Source organism: Porites lutea, chromosome 10 (assembly GCF_958299795.1).
Source record: "Porites lutea chromosome 10, jaPorLute2.1, whole genome shotgun sequence".
Classification (NCBI taxonomy): Eukaryota; Metazoa; Cnidaria; class Anthozoa; order Scleractinia; family Poritidae; genus Porites; species Porites lutea.
In genome coordinates, this window is record NC_133210.1 from 30,861,187 (window position 1) to 30,884,363 (window position 23,177).

Genomic DNA, 23,177 nt, shown 5'->3' on the forward strand with positions numbered 1-23,177 from the left:
TTCATGTTTTTACTATTACTGGGGTAAAGAAAATGGTTCCTTATACCGAGGACTTAGTTATACAGACGTTCACTGTAGTAACCTTATGGTCTCAGGTAGTAAAAGTCATGTTAATTTCCCTTTCGTCAAAGGTTATACAAAGCTTATGAATAAATTCGGCTTAAAAAGGTGCAGAGATAACAGAGATCCTTTGTTTTGACGCGCGTCAAAGGTGTTATATCGTTGATGTACAAAACAAACTCCGTCTCTCACCCCTCGGCTTTGCCATGGTTCGCCGTTTTGGTGCAACGTTGTCACACTTTTGACGCCCTATCAAAAGTGACCAAAAGCTCTGGTTTTCCTTCAGTGAGGCGTACAGAGAGTGGTGGTCAATTTTTCAAAAGTCCGGTAAACCGATCAGGCCTAAAGTCAAGTTTTAAAATCAAAATCTGTGGGTTTTAACCCACAAACCAGCTCGAGTGTTTCATTTTATTGCATCATCATTGCAATATATTTCGAGAGAGACCATGCAAACAACTGGGCAGTTGGGCAGTGCCCACAGCGCGCTTCGAGGATTTGGGCCCTGGGGACGAGCGACCCTTCACAATGAGCGCGCAAAGAATCAGTGGTATGCGCATAAGCAAACGTTGCTTAGTTACAAGCTAAGATGGCGGGCAAGAAAAGACGGTTCAGTTGGTTTCCATGAATTCTTCGGTTATTCTGCTCCATTTTAAGATTACTAAGAAAGAATTCAGGCTGGTAAGGAAATTGCACGACAACTGGGTTTAACTTTTACTTTGAAAGTAAACGATATGAACAAGATAATCTGTAAAAGTTATGGCAATAATACAGAAGAAAGATTTCTGATCGATGGTTCGCATGTGCACTTGATCTGGAGACTGTCTAGTTTTTGTTTGTTTACTGATCTAAACTAATCAAGTTATGATGTAGTTTTTAAACAAGGAAGGGCTATAAATAGGTGGAGGTGTGATGGTGCACCGGTAAAATAGGACGGGACACAGGAGAAAAATTAGGATGCAATCCGTTCAGATCCTGATTGATAATAAGCTTTATGCTCTAGGAATTTAAGCTTCTTTCAGTTGAAATTGGTCATGAAAGTACGTGATAAATGCATACTAAAGACTAGCAAGTAAATGAGGTAAACAATGCTGTGAAGTCCTCTCAAAACTGGTCTTATTTCTAAACTTTAAGAATTTTTTAATTCTTGGAATAGCTTTGATTTCACAAGGATTTTTACCTCCTTCGATTTGCCTTGTTTGTTTGTTTGTTAGAAGCTTACCCTACCAGTCTGCATATCTGGGTGTACATAAGTACAGTCTGCATTTGTCGTGGATTGTTTTTGAATGGGCATTTACGTGTAGGTCATACTAATAGCAAAGCGTTAGTTGTGAGAAGTATTATTTTAAGCCTTTAAGTCCCAAGAGCAACCAGCATCAATATTTTCTTCCAACAGCGTCAAAAATTTATCAAGAGAAAAGGTTCTGAGAATTGATGAAGTTATTATCAAAGGGAAAATGCTTTGATCTGTTATCCATTTCTCACAACTAATTCTGCAAGGAAATGTATGTAGATTGGCCTAGAGAATTTGTATGTAGATGTTGGGGGCTTATAGGGTTAAAATTATGTGTAAACATCATTTAGGTTGTGTCATTTCACCATGCTATCAAGTCCGGATGCAGTGCACATTTCAGCCGTGTTAGAGGACTGTGTAGATCAGTTGGCAATCCTTGGTCATATCATGCCAAACTCCCTAGAGGGGAGGCCTGAGGCTGCACAGATTGTGGATGATGAGTTGGGACAAATTCTACAAGACCAAAGGTTCCTTGAGTCTAGATATGAAATGGTAAGATAAATGGTACACTCAAGTTGATTCTGCTGTGCCAAAAATTCTTCTACTTTCCTTTCAAGATTTCAGGATAAAATCAGAATTGTGCAGTAAATTTTTTGAATGGAAACTATTGTCACCATATTAATACACTTTTTGGAAATAAAAATGCCAGATTTGAAAGTTCAAAAAAAAAAATAATAATAATATTGTACATGATACATACGGTACACATATACGAGATATTATAAATTATCTTCCTTATTGCCTTATTTCCCTTTCAACTTCTTGCTGTTCTTCCAAAGTCCTTCGTGAGGTCCTGTGATTTACATATTTCTTGTAATTAGTTATTTTTAACTTCAATTTTTTATAATGTGAGACGTATGTTTTTATTGTAGCTAATGGCAAATAAAGATGATCCCAGTTCTACTAACAAGAGTCAATTAAGGGTGGATGATGGACAGATACAGTCTGTGGCTAAATCGCTGCGAGAGAGTACAAATGGTATGATTGTTGGTAGCTGTAATACCAAAGCTGTGGATAGTATTTTCTTTGTGTTCTGGCTGATTCATTTTGACTGATTACATGCCATTCACCTGAAACCTCAATGTTCCTCATTTTATCACCATGTTCAGCTGAGTTTTATAGATTTCCAGGTCACAAACACACTTATAAAATATTCTCTCCTCCTTGAAGAGTTGTTCAAAACTCCTAAAATGCAGCCTGTATGTTACCAAATAATGCAACCAAATTTTATTATAATATCTTAGTACACCTAAGCTTGCTAATTAGACTTTTTTTTCTTCTTTCTTTAATGCCTGAACAGCCCTAAACAGAAGTTTCAGACAAAATCCATTGACAAGTGACAGCCTCTCAAAAATTCAAGCAGACAGGTACTGAACATAATTTTCCAGTTATTTAAAACAGTGAAAAAAGGCCCTAGGAGACTCAATATCTAATACCAAATTCTACTTTTGATTATAGAAGGTAACTGGAAGGAGAATCTAGCATTTTATCAGAAGGCAATAGGGCTTTATTGCAGGCACCCCTTTTAATGTTATTTAATGTAAGTTTAAGTTTTGAGAAAAAAAGGGGTCTCAACAAACTTTTTGATTCCCTAGCCTAACTTTTTCATTTGTTCAAGGTAAGACTAAATCGACTTTCTTATATAAACACAAATGAAATACCAGGTGAGCTTTCATGCGAAAACTTGATATCTTCACATGTGAAAATAACATGTTATCTTCATGTGTGAAAATATCACCGTTACTATGGCTACATAATAAATCGCGCCTTTCACACCAAAAAACTACTAAAGTGAAATGGTTTGGTGTTTTATTGGTGTTTATATAATGAATAGAACATAACATGGCCGCTTGGAGATACGAAATTTCTCTTCTTGTGTTGCAAAAATATTTCACTCATTCGCTGCGCTCTTTCATGAAATATTTTTCAACACTCGAAGAGAAATTTCGTATCTCCGCGCAACCATGTAATATCCTCTATGACTGGAATGTTTCACTGCAATTAGAGCTAAAGTATGTGCCACCAAATCACAAACTTTTTAAGAACTAGTATAAATTGTTGCAAATACACCTTTGGGTTTGTTTTAAATATTAGGTGAAAGCAATTTACATGTAGGTTACTTTTATAAAACTATGATTTAACCTGCACAGAAAATTTCTTCAAGACATAATGGAAGAAACCTTGGATGAAGTTGTCTCTAGCAAATCATTTGATGCCCTTCTCAGAGCTGTTAATACAGAGAAAGAAAAGAAAGCTGGTCTTCAGCAAACCATACTCAAGTAAGTCGATATTGATGTTTTATAAATGGCAAAATTTGGTTGATGAGCCACTGTTTTAGATTATCTGACAATAATATATTATTTTACTTTGGAGGGAGGACACAACTGCCCCAGGTAGGCACTGGGAAAGGTACCACTCCACCCTCTGCACTTTTTGAGTTGAAGTTTTTACAGACCTTTAGATTCTAAGACGAGTATGACTATGAGTACGAGATTTTCTCAATAGTAAGTAGTACTCGCGCGTGGGGCAGCGTCATTTTGGCGGGAAATCATGGTAGCTCTTGTCATTCTACTACAAGTTTTAGCGAGAATGTCGAAGTGGCGGAAACAAGTTATCAAATGTTAGAAGTTTGATCATTTTGCGATTGGGAGAGGGTATAACCTCCTTCACTAAAGGTAACAGTGGTAACTATTGAAAAATGGTAAAATGAAGCTTTCCGGGGAGTCTATATTTTGAGAATAAGCGAAAAAAATATAAGTCAAATCTCGTTCTCATAGTTGTCCTCGTCCTCTAATCTAAAGGTCTCTATTAATGCAGATGAGAAGAGGGGCCCTCCATCCTAATTTCTAGGTTGCTATGATAAATGCACAGCAAGTATATAGCCCACTTTAGTTGGACCTCCACTAAGAATGAATGGAATGCACAGAATGCAAGCTGATCATGCTTGTTTGGACCTTCTATCTCTTGTAATCTGATCAGTGGCAGATCCAGGGGAGGGGCCTGGCCCCCCTTATTTTTCGACCAAAATGAGGCCCGAACAAAAAATTTTTTGGAGACCGGACCCTCCCTTATCTCAGGGTCTGGATGACTTTCCCCCTTATCTGAAGGTCTGGATCTGCCACTGCTGATTGCCCCTGTTTTGACCATCTATCGTTTGAAACTTATGCAAAACACAGAGTTGGAGCAAAAGGGTTTTGACATTCGATTGTTGTCGTCGGCACTCTTGGTTATTACAAGGTTTTATTGTTGAGTGGTGACGGGGAAAATACATGTGATTTGCAAGATGGTGAAAACATTTTTCTCTACAAGCATTATTCAAAGAAGAGCGGGTAGTGCTCTTGCTGACTATAAAGTTCATTTGTATGGACATAATTTTCATTGTGTCCTTTATGTAAATAGGGAGGAAGAGAGTCGCAGACTTGTGAAGAGTCTACAAAGACAACTTATAGAAGTAAAAAGAGAAAAGGAGAGTGAAATTCAGGTAAGTCAAGTTTTCTTACAATATACACACCACTACTACATTCAAAACTAATGAAATTAATAAATATTACATTAAATAATAAAAACCAATAAATAAACAACACTACTACATTCAAAACTAATGAAATTAATTAATAAATATTACATTAAATAATAAAAACCAATAAATAAACAACACTACTACGTTCAAAACTAATGAAATTAATTATAAATATTACATTAAATAATAAAAACCAATAAATAAACAAAATAGAATAAGTGAAGCAAATAATAATTTCTGGCATAGTGAGGCTCAAAGGACTGAGTTAATGCGAGGTAAAGAAATTTTTTGGAAACTTGTGTCATGCATGGATGTGACTCCTGATCAGACCAGCCACTAGAAGAAAAAACTGGTAAACTGAAATGGCAAATTCTAGCTGTTTTTAGCTCAGATGATTGCATCATTGAGCTGGTAGCCTGCGCAGCACGCAGGAGCAAAATTTGTTGTGGTCAGTTCTTATGGAGCGTGCAGGGGGAAACACACAAGGGCGAGTCCTCGAAATTACTCCCCTTGCCCCGAAAAAATTGCACCTGCTACACAGGCTATTGAGCTGTTGAGCTATTGAGGGAATGGTGAGTGGTATGAGCCCGTGGTAGTTTGTACCAGCTCTAATGGTGTCTCTTCCATTTCCTAAGCAGCGAAGGAAGGCCTAGGCCAAATGTCAAAATTCACATGTGGTAGACCTAATGCTATAGTGTGAAAACCTTACCCTGCAAGCAAGCTGTCAGAATGGCAGAATTACGAGAAGGCACGTGAGAGCAGCAAGCAAAAGGAAAAACCCCTCATGGCTTGCTTCGCTTGCCCAAATAGGAGAGCTTGCTTGCAGGCTAGAAAAATTTAAAAAAAAAAAATTTTACTCATGAACATGAAGTTTGTCACATGTTGTGTTTGACGTTTGATCCAGTAACAAGTAGAGTTAATGCATTAAAAGCACAGGTGGCCCAAGCTGGAAAATATATGACCATGACTCAACTTAAGCATGGTTATCCGATTTTTATCAAAATCCTTCCATATCTGTAGGCTACAGAAACAATCGCTTTTTCCCCATGCAAATCCTTATATTTCAAAGGTTATGCTACAGTGCCAATAATCATATTTCGAGCTTGGGTTATCTGTGTTTAAAGCAGCAAATATAATATAATGAGGAGAGGAAGATGCATATTGCTCCATGTCACAAACACGGGTTGGAGCATTTTTCTCTGCCCCTCGCCTGTGGAATGATGTTTTTCACGTTGTTTTTCACGTTGCAGCAACGAAATGAAATGATTGCTCACCTCAAGGATCAACTTCAAGAAATGAAAGCTAAAACCAGCATGGAAGGAAAATACATCAAGAAAGATGCAGAGGTATTGTTATTACTGGGTGTGTTTACCCATAAACAAAATGCTCCTGTCGAGTTAGGAATGTGATATCAAAATAACTTTATGAGGGAGCAACAACCATGATAACTTTTGGTTTCTGGGAAACTGCCCACCTACCCCTTTCCCAAGGCAACATGAACACTTACTTTTCACTTATTGTAAAATGTTGGTTTAGGGGAGGGGTAGGTGGATAGTTTCCCTAGAAACATAATAATGATCCCAATTTTGGTGATTTTTAAAGGCATAGAATCAGAATTTAAAAAAATTGGCCCAACTTTGTCAAGGTTCAATCCATGTCCATCTTTGGCATCCACTGCAACAGACAACAGGAAACAGTTTCATTGTCTAATATAGTCTTAAACTGGATCTGAAACTGAATCATTATGTTTGGAAATCAATTGATGCAAAAGAAGGTTTTAGCTTTGTTTAAAGATAGCAAATAGCGTGCCAAGCCCCTATAAATTCCACTTTAATTAACGTTTGCAATAAATTTGTGAAAAACTGACGTTTTGGAAGTGTGTTACTGTTCACTAATTTAAAAGACTTGGTTGTTAGTCTTTTAGAGGCAAACAACTTTTGACTTTCTCTTACGTAAGCCAGAGGGACCCTAACTTTTATGTAGGAAGTATTCTGTCTTCACTGTAGCAGGTTTTGTCCATTAATACACTAAGTTGTGGTTGTTTGGTTGGAGCACGTGCATCACGTACTAAGAAAAGTGCGCTGCTCGTTTACCCGGGCGATTTTTCGTGCGACTTTTGCTGCGATTTCATGGTGATGTTCCTTTCTTTACGAGGCTGCTACTTCTTACAAAGATTGCGGAAAAGCTGCGATAGATTTTACTCGTTGTGCAAAATAGGAAAAAATCAGCAACAAGTAAACAAACAAAACAAAAAAATGTAGGTGGAAAAGTTTTAAACGTACTAAGGTCGTGGAACGTGCAATGCTGGGATATTTCATTTTGGTTTCCCCCCTGTCTTTAGGTTCGTGTAAGCTGCACGCAAAAGCGATGCCAACAAGGAGAAAATACGTTGAAGGAAGATCTTGAGGTGAGTTTGAGGGGTGGGTACACTTTAACCCTTTAAGCCCCAATATCCACATACAAATTCTCCAAACTGATCTCTATACATTTCCTTTAAGAATGAGTTGAGAGAATCTGATAAAAGATCAAAGTATTTTCTCTTAGGTGATCATTTAATTAATTCTCATAACCTCATCTCATGATAATGTATGGATATCATTCGGAGAAAATTGCTGTTGGTCACTAGAGCGGTTTTCATTTGAGTGTCGAAAAGTAATTGGTTTTGCACTTTCTACACGATGCGATTGGCTTAAAAGATTCGCGCCACCTTTTCATCCAATCAGAAGTAAGACCAAAGCCAATTGTGACGCGCTCGCATGCATTTTCCCGCGCTTTGCGTCAGCCACATGTAATTACTTCGAGTTTTGATTGGTTCAATGTATTGTCTGTGTCCTATGTGATTGGCCAGAGTAATTACTTTGGTTTTGGTTTTACGACACTCAAACGAAAACCATTCTATTGGGACTTAAAGGGTTAAATGGGTAAAAGTAGGAACTTAAGCAACGACGTGGGCGACGGCAGTCACTATAAACAAAACTTCGCTTTTTTCAGACTTTGTCGTGATTATTCCAATTCGCTTAACTGTCAAATATGGGTGAATGTCCCTGGAATTGAACACTTGGGACAGCCTTACTCAGGTTATTGCGTTAATGCTTCTGTTGTAGGAACGTTTTGGTATGCACTGTTCTTATCATGTGTAGTCTAGAGGGTTGATTACTATGCAGCAATCCTCTAATTCAGTGGCTTGATCATGTCGCTGTTCTTTTTGCAGACGTTGCGCTATAAAATAGAAGAAGAAGTGCGGGTTAATGCGGAGATCGAAACATACTTACGACAGCATCACCAGGTAAGAGAAGCCATGTTTCACGAGCTCATTCCAGCTCATTAGTATACGGAAATCAATAAGGGACAAGTAAAATATAGGACGTAAAAAAGGGTATCAGTAGAGATAAAGTTATTGGTATCTAACACATCACTTGAGTTTTACTAGTTTTGCCTGTATTAAAAGTAAATCAAATGGCAAAGGTTGTTATATCTTAATTCTTGTAGATATTGGAAGAAAAAGTTGAATATTGGATGGAAAAATACGACCACGATGTGGAACGAAAACAACACGAGCTGGATGTTTTGAAGGTTCGTATCTCGTATTTTATGCTTGTGTAAAAGCGGAGCGCGTGCGCGCGCACTCTCTACCCCCACCCACCCCCCATCGCGCTCGCTATGCTCGCAATAGACCATTTCCGAGTTGACCCAAGCCTCTTTCCCAAAGCAAGGCGAAATGCGAAGCCATTGATATGAAAATGAGTTTTTATTCTCAAGGACATAAAACTCATTTTGACAACAAAGGTTTTGCGCTTTGCCTCACTTTGAGAGTGAGAGTGTTTGGAACTAGGAAATGGCCAATTGGTGGCGTTCCTTTTAGCTTATATGGAGAGTTAGTAATAGCGAGAACAGAGTGCTAGCATCTGAAATAGATTTTAAGGCTATTCTAATTGTTGTTTTTGTAGGCTTCTAAGGCGAATGACCTCGCCAGACTTCAGGAGCTCACGCAAAAGGTAAGGAAACCTTCCGCAACAATTGTAGAGGAAATTATTCGACTTTAAGTTTTAATCATACCCAATGGAAGGTACTGGGCATTGGGTTTGATGCGCCACTGGATGGAGTCGTATTTTCACGACTGGATTGACTATAATGGGGTCGCATTTTCAATAGAGTTAGTAGAATGGGGTTGCACATATTCTGATTTTTGGGGTAATTCAGTTTTTCATATTTACGGTTAGCAAACGTACCAGGATGTTTGTACTGTAGATGAGAATTAAAGTGTTCTTCATTCAATATAAGGTACACACATAAATAGAAAGTGACTAAGTTGGGATCGTGAAAATTACTTATTTGCCCAAAAGTGACTAAGATGGGGTCTATAACTGGCCACAGAATAGACTACAATGGGGTAGGGGCTCTAAGAGGCCAGCGGCACATACACAGCAAAAAGTAACCCAAGTACCCCCCCTCCCCCCAGGAATTTGCTGTTAAATAAATAAACAACAAGTTAGAGGTAGGACATCCTCATAGTGGTACTACATCTTCCTGATTCCTGGTCAAATTGGAATTTGGAAATGTTGGTTTTTGAAGAGAGGGGGAAACTAGAGCAAAGGAGAGAACTAACAACAAGCTCAACCCACATATGGCGTCGACGCCCGCTCTCACCACCACGCCACCCTTGACCCCCCTACTTGTATTCTTGGTTTACATCCACGTGACAAGGCGGCCAAGTGGATGGCAAAAAAATTGAATTTTTCTCGAAGAATTTACATGAAAATAGAGTTTAGTTCCCAGAGGAGAGAAATGATTTTGTTCCTCTTGACCACTAACATAGCCGCCGTGACGTCACGTGCAAACCAGAAATTGCTCTTGTTTACTTTGTGAGTCGTTTCTTGTTAAATGGACGTTTTTACTTTTGTTTTTAATTGAACAGTACTCTGAATACGAGAAAGTGGTGATAGAGGATCGTGTTGCCAAGGAGCAGGCGAGAAGAAAAGCTGAGCAAGAGGAGGAGGAACTCAAAGCTGCTACAAAGGTAGGATTTCGGGGTCAGCGCAACAGTAGGGGTGGGGTGGGGGGTAGGAGGTTACAATCCTACCCTTCCCCTCCCCTCTAATTAATGTTACCTTGAGTATGCCTTATGAAAATGAAAATGAAATGAAAAGTTTAGGTTGAATGGAATTCATGACTAACATAAAGAATTATATGTATGTAAAAGTACAATGCAGCGGGGGAATTACTACTTGCGAATGCGTCCAACATTTTCCTGAAAGCAGATCAAATGTGGCTTACTTGTTACGTCGTACTTGATCACATACGGGAACAAAACAGAACACACGAAAAGTTCAAAATCATGCAGACCATACAGTGATTTTGTTATCTCTGCGTCCTGCGTCCCTGACGCATAAAAATCCCCCAAGACGCAAAATAATTCATGGCATGCGTACCGTAGGACGCAAAGAACGATCGATCGATTTGAAGATTTTTTGGTAGATTATCCTGTTCGTGTGATTTCTGTGGCTGTTGTTCAAAGATGCATATTTATTTTAGTCTTTTTTTGTGCTTTAAATATATAGAAGGACTATATCTCAATTTCAGTAAACTTTAACAAAGAGTTTTGGCGTCTGTCCCCAGATTAACTAGTTACAAAAAGGCCCAGGCATTTTCAATTTAGGACTTGTTTTATTTGAACCGGGGCTCATTGGTTCTGGACAGGAACTCATGAATTTTCACAAGACGAGTCCCAGGACTCCCCATAACTATTTGTAACAAAATCACTGACCATATCCAAAAACATCGAGTAAACATATTGCACCTAACAATATGAGATTAAGTTGGACCAACAAGTTGGAGGTGTATCAATGGGACTTTGGCTAACAAACTTTGCTCCACTTCTCCTTTTAATCAAGACCCAATTTTTTAAAGGGTGGATAACACTATCCTCTGCATAAATCTCTATCCACTGAATAGCGCAATTGGTTTTCCTAATATCTATCCACTGGGGAGAGATTTATCCAGTGGATAGCGCTTTCCTCCATTTGAACAACCTAGGCTTGCTGTGTTAGTTTCCAAGGACAAACTGCTAGGGTAAACCTGCGATACTGGACAGAATTTCCAGCGTTCAAATTGTCAGCGAATAAAAACGGTCTAATTTGTACCACATCTTTTTTTTTCAGTTGCAATCTTGGTGGCGAGGTACCATGGTACGAAAGCAGCTTGGACCGTACAGCAAGAAAAAGAAGAAGAAGGGAAAGAAAGGCAAGAAATCGGGAAAGAAAGGCGGTGGAAAGAAAAAGAAGAAGTAACTGAAAGAACGCCTTTTAATGACTTTACTAACTTTTGTACAGAGGCAGTCCATTGTAACGTGACAATGAAATTAGTGTAAATACTGAATAAAATTTTGATTTGTACCCAAAATGCGTTTGAAAAAATGCTTTTGTTTGCCCTCTCCTTCAAGAATTATAAGTTATTGGTAGGTGAATGCAGTTGGACAGTGCATCATGTTGTTCTGAACCAGGAGGTTTCGTGAGTAAAGCCCCGGGAGGATGAGCAGGGGGAGGAGGGCACTTCCTATAATGTTCAAAATGCGGAGGCTCCGCCCGGAAAGGGTACCTTTTTCAGCCTTTGGGTTTGTGAAAGGGTGGGGATTTAACTAGTTGAAGTATATGAAAGGGAAGGAAAACTTTCATTTCGGTCTGTAAAATGACCTAAAAGGGCTACAGAAGAGCTTTATGGCTGTAAAAAAGTCGAGAAACTTCTGGTTTTGTGATCTATTCACATTTAAAAAACAGCGCATTTACAGCAGTTAAAATGGATGCAAGGAAGGTATACGAAAGGGCTACCTTTTCTGTCAAAAATAGTACATAAATGGGTAAGGGATGGGACCTCGGGGCGAAGCATCCCCATATAAAACTTTGTTGGGTACCCCCTCGGGGAGTTCGAGTTTCGTTCCAAATTCTCGTTGGTTTTCGCGGGAGAAGAGGAAACACGTAAGGCTTTGCCGCTTACTTGTCGTCGTCACCTCGAGAGAGGGTGCTCTCAAGCCCACGAATATTCTGTAAACACTCCCATTTCAAATATCTCATGAATCTTGGTGTTTTACATATTAAAAGACTTACACCAGACTTCATTTTTTAAATTACCAAAACAATGGAACCTTTTGAACGTCCTTTCGAGAGGTTTCATTGGAAAAGTTTCTGGGATTTCATCGACAGACTCAAAAGTTAGAACCGCCTTGTACAGTATAATAAACAGTACCACAGTAAATTAGTGTTGATCTGTTCACTCTCCCGATATAAATAGAGGGGATATTGGTTTATTTTGACCAAGAAATAGCCATTATTAGGAGAAAATCCTCAACTAGACTACAACATTGTGGGCCAAAGCATGTCGGAGCATCGGACGAAGCCCTGGGACCGAGTATACCACGCAGTCACGCTAAAGAGGGGAAATCGTGACAAAAGAAACCTAGAGTACATTAAATATTCACAAAAACGAAACCTTGCTTAGTCATCACAAAAGAAAATACCCCAAACAAAACGGTATCGATACGAAAATAGCACGCCCACGGTGTTCAAGTGCCCCTGGACAAGAGAAATTTAGAGGATTATTCAAGTTGCTATTTTCTCTGCTTATACAATGTTTTTTAAAACTTCCGATGTGGAAAGTGGTTTGTTTTCCCCGATTTTCTTGCGAAAATTCGAGAATCTAAATAACTCACCAACAACCGATAAAAATAACTCTGGGTTTTGGAATTACCCTCTCGAAAATGAAAGCATGTTTTGAAGTAAAGTACAATCCATTGGCATATATAATTTATTGTGTAACATACCGAATGCACGACATGAACTGTTGCGTTACAGTAGTCCATTCTTAGAAGTTTTACCGGCAGATTCATGGAAAGCATTCGTAGAAATCAGATGATAACTGCCGATTTGCCAGTTCATGTAAGTTTAGCAGGTATTTGGCAGTCTTTCTCATCGATATGTCCCGAAAGGAGAAATAAAATTGATAACTTTTCACCGTATGAATGTCAAATTTGTTGGATCAATATATTCGCGATAACATCGCAAAACAATTACAATAAAACGGCCTTTGTGTTTTTTTTAAAGTCCCAACCTCCACTCAAGATCAGCAACGAACGCCTTGTAAGAAAAGCACGCGGCTTCTTCGCTAAATTACTGCTTTTCTTTGGCTACGAAAATTGTTTTCGTATTTTGATCTTTCATATTTTGATGCTTATTCAAAACAAAGTGATGTATTGGGCGAAGAAAGGGAAAAACCCTCAACTCGAACGCAGATAAATTTCTTTTTAACAACCAGCAATTAATTCTGTGACGTGTAGTTTTGTTATTGAAAAACTGAAGCCCCCAAAAAAGTACTCGCCCGGACAAGTTTTGCTTACCGTGCAAAAAAGGAAATAAGGGGAAATTTTAGTTTTGATACGAAAATTTTGGCTGTTAAAAGTAGATTTACACACAACGTTAATAAAGTTTTTCTTTTCCTTAGCGTGATTCAGATTTTATAAAGAAGTACTTGATGCATAAAAATGTAGACATTCGAAACCTCTTAAAAGGAGCGATACTGCCGAATGATAGAAATGTGAGATCGTTATGGAAAAGTAATTATTTTGAAATTCTAGATTGCAGTGACTTTCTTTAAAGGTTACCGATGAATTTATATTACGTATATTATGGGAATTATATTGCTTTGCTCGGTGTCCATTTCAGTATTAATAAGGATTGAAATTTTATAACACTGTACGATTCTAATAAGGAAATCATTTTCCCTGAATTTTGCTGATGGTAAAGGGAATTTTTTCTTTAATGATTGTGCATTTTTTTCATGGAAATCAAATATGATCAATAAAGGTTAGGTTTGTTCCCACAACATAAAACCGCTACATACAGTGATTTATCAATATAGTTAAGTACAAAATAGTAAACACGACTAATCAAGCAAGAAAAAAGCCAATCGTGAAACTTAAACCACTTTATTTAAGAACACATCATACTTTACAGATATGAGTTTAACTTAAAAACGTTGCCGAACGCAAGCTTCTAAAGAAAAAAAACATACGTAACTCAAGACAGAAAGGATCAATTACGTCATTCATCCCGACTTAAAAAGTCCCGCGCGCTTGCTAGCAATTTATAGATACTGTTTCTTGCTGACAAGTTGAATATAACAAAATACTTCTCTCTTTACGATAACTTGTGGCAGATGTTGAATATTTTTAACGAGAGCGAAAGTTTAGGTAATTGACCATAACAACACATGTGAGGTTTTCATTTTCGACTCGTTTCCTCTGAGTTTGCTCAAGGATGGCTGATCTGCATGTCAACAGCAAAAAATGTTTTACTCGGTTAAAGGAAAAACGTCCTCTTGACCTGGCAGAGCTGTCTATTTTCAGATAACTTTATCCTTGATCGTAGGATCCTAATTCAGCATCTCAACTTGGATGTCTTGTTTGTTCGTCATTCTGAAAGACGTAAATACATAGCGATGTTAGATGTTGTGTTGAGAATATATTAAATGAAAGAGAAAATGGCGCCAGAGAAATGTTTAGGATAAGGAAAAAAATAAATAAAATTTTCGCCAATTTTAATACAAGATACACTAGACAATTTATAGAATATGCAGTCACAGCGAAATTTTATCTTGAGTGATTTACATTTTGTTGTATCGTTTACTCGAAAATATTTCTCGTGCTTCGTGTTATCTTGAGTGAAATACATTTTGTTGTATCGTTTGCTCGAAAATATTTCTCTCACTTCGTTCATACCTTTATGCATATATTATTGTATATCGTTGAGTATGAGTGAGCTACTACTAAGAGAGACACGATCAAATGAAAAATACAAATCGAGTATAAAGTCAAACGGTACCTGAAGAATCTTCTTCGTCGTCGTTTACTTCTTCGAAGGAAAATTTCGGTTCGTGGTCCGCATCTTTCTTCGCTTCGTGTTCTTCTGGGGAGAAGGATAAATTCGATTTAGTACACGACCACAAGACAAAACGCGAGAGGAAACTTTAAAGTCAACAGGCCTAAAATCTTACCACTGTTGAACGGCGCGTCGCGGCTTTGGTTTGCCCTTGGTCCGGTTAACAGGCAAGCGAATGAAAAGGCTATAGCCTGGTATTTCTCGTCTTCAGGCTTTCCCTCTAACAGCTTCTTAACAATGGGATCCATCACGTTCTGTTTTACGAGCGAGAATGGCGATTCACTGACGGAACCAAAATTTAAACGCTGAGTACCAGGGAAAATTCCCAGACAATTGAAAACTATGACCTAATAGTCACGACTGATCGGTTTGTTTGGCGTTGCGTGGGGCTTTTGGCGGGATTGAAAGTGCTTGACAGGCAAAAACTCGAGGGAAAAAGCCCTTTCAAAATGAACAATACTGCCAGCTGCTGGGCGCGTCCAATCAGGTGTTTGGCATAGCTTGGGGGGTTTTCTTTATAGGGGTATTTTTATCTTGATATAGCATCCAATCACCTCGCGCCAACTAATGAAGCTGGTGAAAACGTGCTCGAAACTGAAATAATCGTAGCAGGAAAACAAACAGGGATAACTCCCTTTTGACACGGAATGATTAACAAGCACGAAAGCAGGGTTTCCCAAGCTATGAAACTGAAGTTTAAGTAAAAAAATTTGGGACAAGCACCTTTTTCAGTCACTCGTAACGTTCTTAGTAAAGTGCGCAACGCCATTCTGGACTCACAACAGGCGCAAAAGGCGATGAATTTTGATCGAAATATCATTTCGTGATGTTTCGTACAGACAGTGCTTTCACAACATCCTGTTGTGTGGTAAGTCAAAGCTGCCCAAAGCAATGTTTGTCGCTGTAGTCAATAGACTGACGCAAATAGTTTGACAATTTGCCAATACATCAAAGTGCTTGCAAAGCAAGGCGCTAAAAATGCTTTTAAAGCAGTTATTAGATCGCATCGGAAGTATTAGAACGTGCTTTGGCGCATTTTTAAACAAAACACGCCACACAATGCGAGCAAAGTTAATCAATATCTCATTGCGGGAGAGGGAAACGGGCCCTTGAAATAGATTGTCAAGGATTAGAACCAGCTATAATGTGCTGATGATTGACAGCCGAACAAAAGAGTAACCCGCGCCTAGAAAAGCAACAGAGACAAGCTTCGATCTTTGCGCTTCATAAAGACAAGGCAACGACTTTTGAGCATAGTCGCGTATCACGAGTTTTAAAAAATGTGCGCTACCCGTGTACGATCGTTGCAGAAAGATTCGCCAATTGTCGATAGAATATTCGATCGATCGATGGAACGTTTGATCAGCGATAATTTGATCAGAAGGGAATGCCCCTTGGATGATTTTTTTTCCCGCGACTCTTAACAAAGGAGATTGTTAGATACTATGGCGCGTTAACAAGAAAACGATGCGCGTACGGATGGAATTTCTGGTTATTTCAATTGATACACGGCGCACAGGCAAGGTAAGCCATGGTCATCAATCTTTACCTTGTTTAAGTAAGAAAATAACTTTGCAAATGCTTCTCACTTGATTATTCTCCTACTTTCCTAGACATGGCGAGGACTATGATGTAATTTGCCCATTTTGAGGTAAGGATCACGTGCACAGCAAAATCAGCGTCAGTACAATTCTAACTAAATATGCAAAGCTAAAAAAACGCTTAGTTGGCGCGCTTGACACTATAAATACGCTATCTGTTTCTCCCAACACTTATACTGAGATAGACATTTTCTACTCAAATACTACACACCTTTGTCAGAGAAGAAAAACACTATAAACACAATCAACTATGTCGGGACGACCCGGTGCTAAAGGAAACACCAGCCAAGATTCGGGATATGTGTACTATCAATACAGCCAACAAACCTCCAGTTACACTTCAACTCAACGAAATCCATGCACGAACAGTTCATCCAACCGTTATCCTAACAATGGATATCCTAACTGTTACACAAACACCCAGAATTCGGGACAGCGAGGGAGAAACAGAGGAAGTAAGCTGAATTTCTTTGAGTTGAAAGACGTTCCTCGACTTTGAAACAACAAACGAGCTTTCTTCTAAAAGTTTTCTTTTCTTTTACAGCGTATAATGACGACTGCACACTGCAATGAAGAGAGAAGGTAAACAAAATTTTCTATCTATAAGAATCAACAAGATGATAAAACTCGTTTGTCCTCTTTCCGTCTTTGACATGACGCATTCGCGCGACATCTTGAAAACTACACTCACACATTTAAATTGTAATTTATAGTTCACTGTACAATAGACGCGTTCAGTAAAAAAATTTTACCGGTTTATGGTACAGAATACAAAGGATTTTCTAGGGTTTGCTTTGTTGTCCGTCAAGATGCATGACCATGCAAATCCGATATGATGCGCGCGCTGCGCCGCGCTTACCATATCACAGAGAGCACACGAAGGGCAACAGAACGGTCGATTACCTTTGAAAAAGACTTGCGATGCCACCAAAGGGACCCAGGGGAAATGAACCCAATGACGCTGGTTATCCACGGTCAGGGCCACGATATGATGAACGGCCCAGGACGAATGGTGATTGTTTAATGTCCATTATTGCAGAAACCCTTTAGTGTCAAATGCTTCGTGGTGAACAATCTGACTGTTTTTCTTCCTCTGTTTCAGCATGTTGCATAATACTTTAAAGATTTAAGGTAAGGCGAGGTTTCTATCTTTTTCAAAAAACTGCTTGACAGCGATGCAGAGAAAAGGTAAATTAACTCGTCGACACTGCGCAATACCTTCTAGCTGAGGCAAAATCATGTGCGAGAACCAAAAACCACATAATTAAAATATTTTAACACAATAATTCAAAAACTCATTTTGTTAAAAGCAATAGATGGGTGGGAGCGTATTTTACCAGCACAAAGTAGAAATCATAAGCATCTCGCTGGAAATAGCGCATTTTAGTTTTTAGAGGCAAGTCGACATGCTTTGTCAGCAAAACTTGATTTCGCCTATTGATTAATCAGAGGCGCTCCTTGTGCAATTTGTGAGACGCGAGTATGACAGCAGTTCATGGCCAACATATAATTTTAATAACCTTGAACTGTCGAAACGAACATCAAATAACTTTTTGTTCAATAACCAAGCCGTCCATTGCTATCACAACAAACTAAGGATGCTGAGTAACCTGAGACTCAGCGCCTCGCCAACTGCTCGAACTGCTTATCCGTGTTGACCATTCACTAGGATTTGTTCCGCTTTTAGAAACATCTAACACTCTTTTTACTGCTCCCTGTTTCAGCGTGCAGTGGACAACGGAGTGTATCGTAATAACAGGTAACCTTAATTTCATGTCTTTTTTCTGTTTCTATAACAGTCAGATCAAAATGGCATGCTTAACAGTGAACTTTCGAACTGTCATAAAATTTGTTTTCAAACCACTTTTGATAAATGAAATAATCTCAGAATGGTGTTGCTTAAGTCATGTTATTTCACTCACAATGTTCGTTAAAACATCTTACAGAGTGAGAAGAAATACGCTTTCGTCAAGTTATTATTCATCAAGAACGTTTACGATGATGCGCCCACGAGGTCATCATAGAACAAAACCGAAAGCAATCACCCACGCCTTTGGGAGAATTAAATTTTACAATTTGCTATAACCAACAACTGTTAGAGGCCCAATTAAACGTTTTAAATGTTTCAACAACTTATCGACGAAGAACATTTGTCAACCAAAATGTGCTTACGAAGCACCTTCATAAAACATTCGCCATTCAATCAAGAGCATGTTTTGGCGTACAGTCAAGTACAACGAGACTATTCAAATTGATTAGGGGGAAACTTCGACAATATAGCTATCTTGAATTCCTGGTATGTTTGATCGTGTTTTTGTGTTTTAAATAGTGATCAAAAAGTATATTTTGTTCCGAGATCGAAGATGTATAATTTCACGTGTCATAGTTGACATTCTAAACATTGCAAATTTAGATCTACTGTTCTTAACCAAGCGAATTTTACCTTCTAAGCCAGTTCAAATTAAAATCGTTATCATATATAGCGACATTCATGTAATAACACCACAAAGTGACGTGGGATTCACTTTTAAACTACTAGTAACGTTGAATGAGATGATCGTTACTACTGTCGTACACTTGCAAGAAATTGTCTAAATTGTTCGTTGCTAGTCGTTTCGTCAGTTCGTTTCATAGTGCGATATGTGGAGGTTAGACGTCTTCCTAATTTTACTAAAACTTCCAATTTAAGGCTCTTTCTTAGCGCGTTTCTTTTATTTAAGTGCACCAAAGCAACGGACATTAATGCTCTCAACTCCTCTTGCAGATCTATTAGATGTGCTTTGTGTGTAAAGTAACAAGATGGGAGTTGAGCCAACCTTACTGACGCCAAAGATTGTGTTATATATATTTTTTCTGCCTTCTCGTGTCATTTTGCGTTCTCTAAGTTAGAATTTACACTGAAGAAAACCACTTTCAATTGATGTATGTTTCTAATACGCATAAAAACCAGTTTATATTATGATGTGGCATAAGATATTATTGTGAAATAAGCTTTTGTTAGTGATGTCACTTTCTAAAAGGTTTGGCCGGTTGATTTTGGGATGTTACTGTTTTAAAACCAATGAGTATCACTGTTGTACTAGGGTAATTTGCGTCGAGTTATATATTAAAAACGTGAAAAAATGTCAGTAAGTGTACTTTGTCTCTTCCGTCAAGATGAGCATCATCCGAATAAAAGAGATATACATGATAAAAAAGCGCGCCAAACGGGTCCTCAATAACGCAATAGTTTCCGCGAGAAAGGAAATAAAATCAAGAGAAGGCGCACAAAAAAAAGGCATTGCTAAATTACACAAACTTGCGGTGCGTAAAGTAAGAGCCCGCCATATGTTTTAAATTTCACATCTTTCTTAGTATTCTCTATTCTCTTAAATTTTAACAGAGTATTGACGCGGTAACCCATTGCCCTTTTCCCAACTCCGAGAACACAACACGCGACCAAAAACAAAAATCTGAAAAACTGAAAGCCTGGGTGATCAAAGGATGTTCGACAAATAAGAACGTACTCAGCAGTTGAGCTTAGAAAAATTAACGTCTCAAAAAAGCGCTGGTTATTTATGATGCGCAACTGGCCGATTATATTTAACTTTAAGTAGTGAATAACGTGAATGTGACAGTTCCCACACTTGATACATTCCTGCAAGTTGCAAGAGCCCGAAAATGCTCTATTGGCGAAAAAGAACCATATTCACTTACAGTAATGAATTATCGACTCCTTAAAACGCTTTGCTGGCGCAAATGGCGGATTATGCCGCGTCAAAATTACTGTGGAGACCCAAAACTGCTTTAAAAGCGCATTTTTGTTATGATTTGACAAGTAATACCACCCACCATCAACTGCTAATCGTGCTCTAGATGGAAATAAACAGAGCGCGCTTAAAATAAACCAATGCGCGTCATACATAATATGCTGATAGGTGAATAGAAAGTAGTTTTCGGAGAAAAGTGGTCTGATACCTTTGCGGTTTAGAGACGATTTCATTAAGAAAGGCAACCAAAACGATTACGCACACATAAAACTCTTAAAGAAAAGTTCCGCTTCCTGCTAGCGCAAAAATATCATAATACAGGAGAACCTTTATGTGATATTTGGCGGTTGTTCAAACGTTCCATCTCAAGGGATTAACCCTTGAGTGTTAAATCTCGTCTCTCTAAACGCCAAGTGCTATGGAAATAAGCGAAGCGTGTGGCGCGTTTAACTTGTTGACACGCTATCCTGTCAAAAGACAACGGATATCTTCACATGTCTTTGACACTTGACAAGGGGATTTAATCTTCGATAAAAATCAAGGGAGGTAAGATAATGGCACGCTGTTTATTCTGACTTTATATGACAGTTAAAATCGATGCGCAAAGCAGTTTTTCCAGCTGTCAGTCAATGAAGGGTAATTCCCTTCGTCCGCGCCTTGTCCTGTAAGACGAAAGCCGGTGCAATTTGCATTTATTAGTGTAGGCAAGACGAGGATTGTACACTGAAAATGCCTTGTGGTGGATCGAAGGGGAATTCCAGTAACGACAGCGATTACCAGAAGAATAATGGCAACGACTGTAAGTTAAACAATTTAAATATATTTTGATTTGTGAAGAGTATAATCTCCCTTTTCCTCTCTATTTCAGCGTCGTGCATTATACTGCGACGACCAAAGGTAAGTGAATGGTTTCTTTGTTACAAAACGTTCTCTTTAAGCTAAAGGCAATTTGATTCATAATATGATCGAAAACAGTCTTTAATGTAGACTTAGAAACTCAAAGGAAACTTTTAGTAATACAGGATTCGTCCCATGGATTGCGCCATTTTCTACTCGACAACAGTATTGCCAAAAAGCCCATCAGACGCAGACACCTTGTTGTGCGCGGATGCAACTTAAGTTCCTATCAAACAAAGGACACTTTTAGAAAGTGATGTCAACAAAAATCTGTAGGTGCGCATGTCATGAGACGCAGGTGTAGAAGTAGTTTAGGCAATGTAAGTGTAACCAGAATCGCTTCAACAGTTGAAGAGAAGAGAAGTAAGAAAAAATTAAATTGCGCCGAGGGCAATTTAAAATGGCGTCACCAGCAACAGGGAATAACTCCGATGATATTACGCCTCCTGATCCAGATAAAAAGCCACAAAAGAAGAAATGTAAGTTCTACTGCTGCGTTTCGAATCAGTCAAGGGATTATTTCGATATGGCTTGCTTTGGTTACCTGTAAACTATCTGATATTCCTTCTCCTTTGCTTTATTTCAGCGTGGTGCTGTATACTGTAAAAGGAAGATAGCTGAAGTTTAAGGTATTGTTTTTTATCATGAGTGGGCACCTTAGAGTCTACGCGCACTTTGCCTTGGGACCGTTTTTATTACATAACATTAGCTCAGAGGGCTGTTGCAATAGAAATATTCGTGAAACGAACAGAGCTCTAGAAAAATTTTCAGAGAAAGTAAAAACGAATCTCGCCTTAAATTCGTCATTTGCCATTGCTTAAAACAGATACACGACAGATAAACTATTCGCTTGTTTCGACAACTAACGAACGAAGGAAAAATGTGCTTACGAAGCATCCTTATAACAAACCTTGTCATTACAATGAGCACATGGTATGGCGCGCAAGACTATTGAAATAAATCGAGGAAAAAACCTTCGGCAAAGGTCAGTGTTTGAGCCTCTGATTATATTTAAACCTCTATCGAATCCACAAAACAAACATGGAGGACACACGTTTTCCCAATGCACGAACAAACTTTCTTAGACTTATTTCAGTTGGTGTGCGACTTGAGGTTGCCTATTTTAAAACATTATACATTGTACCATAGCAAAGTAACATATATTCTTTAACTTTCCCTTGCAGAAGCAGTAAAGTGAAAGAAGAGTTTAACAAGATGGGCACCCAAGAGCAGTGAAATTGACCTTGCTGAATCTAATATAGTTGTGTTATAGTTAAAATTGTGTTAATTTATTCTTAAAAGAGCAGTATTTTGATTTTCCTTAGCGGTTACACTCAAATGGAGAATACAAGAACCTTTCGACATTGATCTTGGCTCGTAATTTAGGTTGCTTTACGCTGTAACACCGATTTCGAAAACCAACGAAGGTTAATTTGCACATGTGTAAAATTAAGGCGATTTATGCAATTATTAAAAACATGGAAATTGAAATCATGTCTCGTCTCGTCCATTCACTGTACAACAACGATAGGATATAGTCAAACAAATGAAATAAGGCAATTGTACCCAATTTTTAGAAGACAAATATACGCAAACAAAATGCGCGCAAGGTAGTATCTGAATATTAACAAGAATACATGATTACCTTAAAAAACACAATACTTCCCATGCGACTTAAAACCTTCACAATAAGAGAACGACCAAACAAACACACCGTGACAAGGTTTTTACAGTCGATATGAGCTTGCGGTTCAGGGAAAATCAGGGAACTATGTAAACTGACACTTAGGTAAGAGGCGACTCCGCCACGAGAGTTCAACATATTCATCTCCTGTTCTCCTACCAATATTTCAAAAAAAATGCCTCCTCCAGAAAAAATAGCACCCCACCGAAACGCGCGCGATTAAAGTTACTCGACAATAAATAACCCTGATGCGCCATTACGCACTTCAGCTCACACAACGATAGACAACTTATGGAAATGCAGCGGTGATGTATGATGCGCACTTAACATATGGTTTTCGCCGTCTTCGAATGAAAAAGCGTAAACTCCTAGGCTAAATTTCACGAAAAAATGACGCGACTATGTTTTTACTTATTTAAGACATATAAAATTTAGTTCGCAAATTGCGG

General features: G+C 38.5%; 1 protein-coding gene and 1 long non-coding RNA gene across 2 annotated transcripts; one reads left to right on the forward strand and one right to left on the reverse strand.

The window, feature by feature from the left end:
* Positions 1 to 647: 647 nt before the first annotated feature.
* LOC140950219 (dynein regulatory complex protein 9-like) lies at positions 648 to 11,237 on the forward strand. The gene is made up of 13 exons (XM_073399424.1): positions 648 to 738; positions 1,642 to 1,843; positions 2,224 to 2,329; positions 2,652 to 2,718; positions 3,502 to 3,630; positions 4,751 to 4,832; positions 6,122 to 6,217; positions 7,213 to 7,278; positions 8,083 to 8,157; positions 8,361 to 8,444; positions 8,819 to 8,866; positions 9,787 to 9,888; positions 11,030 to 11,237. Exons 2-13 carry the CDS (start codon positions 1,658 to 1,660, stop codon positions 11,156 to 11,158), a joined length of 1,170 nt encoding a protein of 389 aa, XP_073255525.1. The 5' UTR covers positions 648 to 738; positions 1,642 to 1,657; the 3' UTR covers positions 11,159 to 11,237.
* Positions 11,238 to 13,829: 2,592 nt separating this feature from the next.
* Positions 13,830 to 15,139, reverse strand: LOC140951206 (uncharacterized). Its single transcript, XR_012167263.1, has 3 exons — positions 14,913 to 15,139; positions 14,741 to 14,824; positions 13,830 to 14,334 (listed from the first exon to the last, which is right to left on the reverse strand). It is a non-coding gene; the product is annotated as an uncharacterized lncRNA (long non-coding RNA).
* Between the last annotated feature and the right edge of the window lie 8,038 nt (positions 15,140 to 23,177).

Bases quoted from the DNA above. Each gene is read 5' to 3' on its own strand.
- LOC140950219 (XM_073399424.1), top strand. From the start codon at position 1,658: ATGCTATCAAGTCCGGATGCAGTGCACATTTCAGCCGTGTTAGAGGAC. The intron at 2,330-2,651 runs GTATGATTGTTG...ATGCCTGAACAG, and splicing joins GCTGCGAGAGAGTACAAATG to CCCTAAACAGAAGTTTCAGA. The intron at 6,218-7,212 runs GTATTGTTATTA...CCCTGTCTTTAG, and splicing joins ACATCAAGAAAGATGCAGAG to GTTCGTGTAAGCTGCACGCA.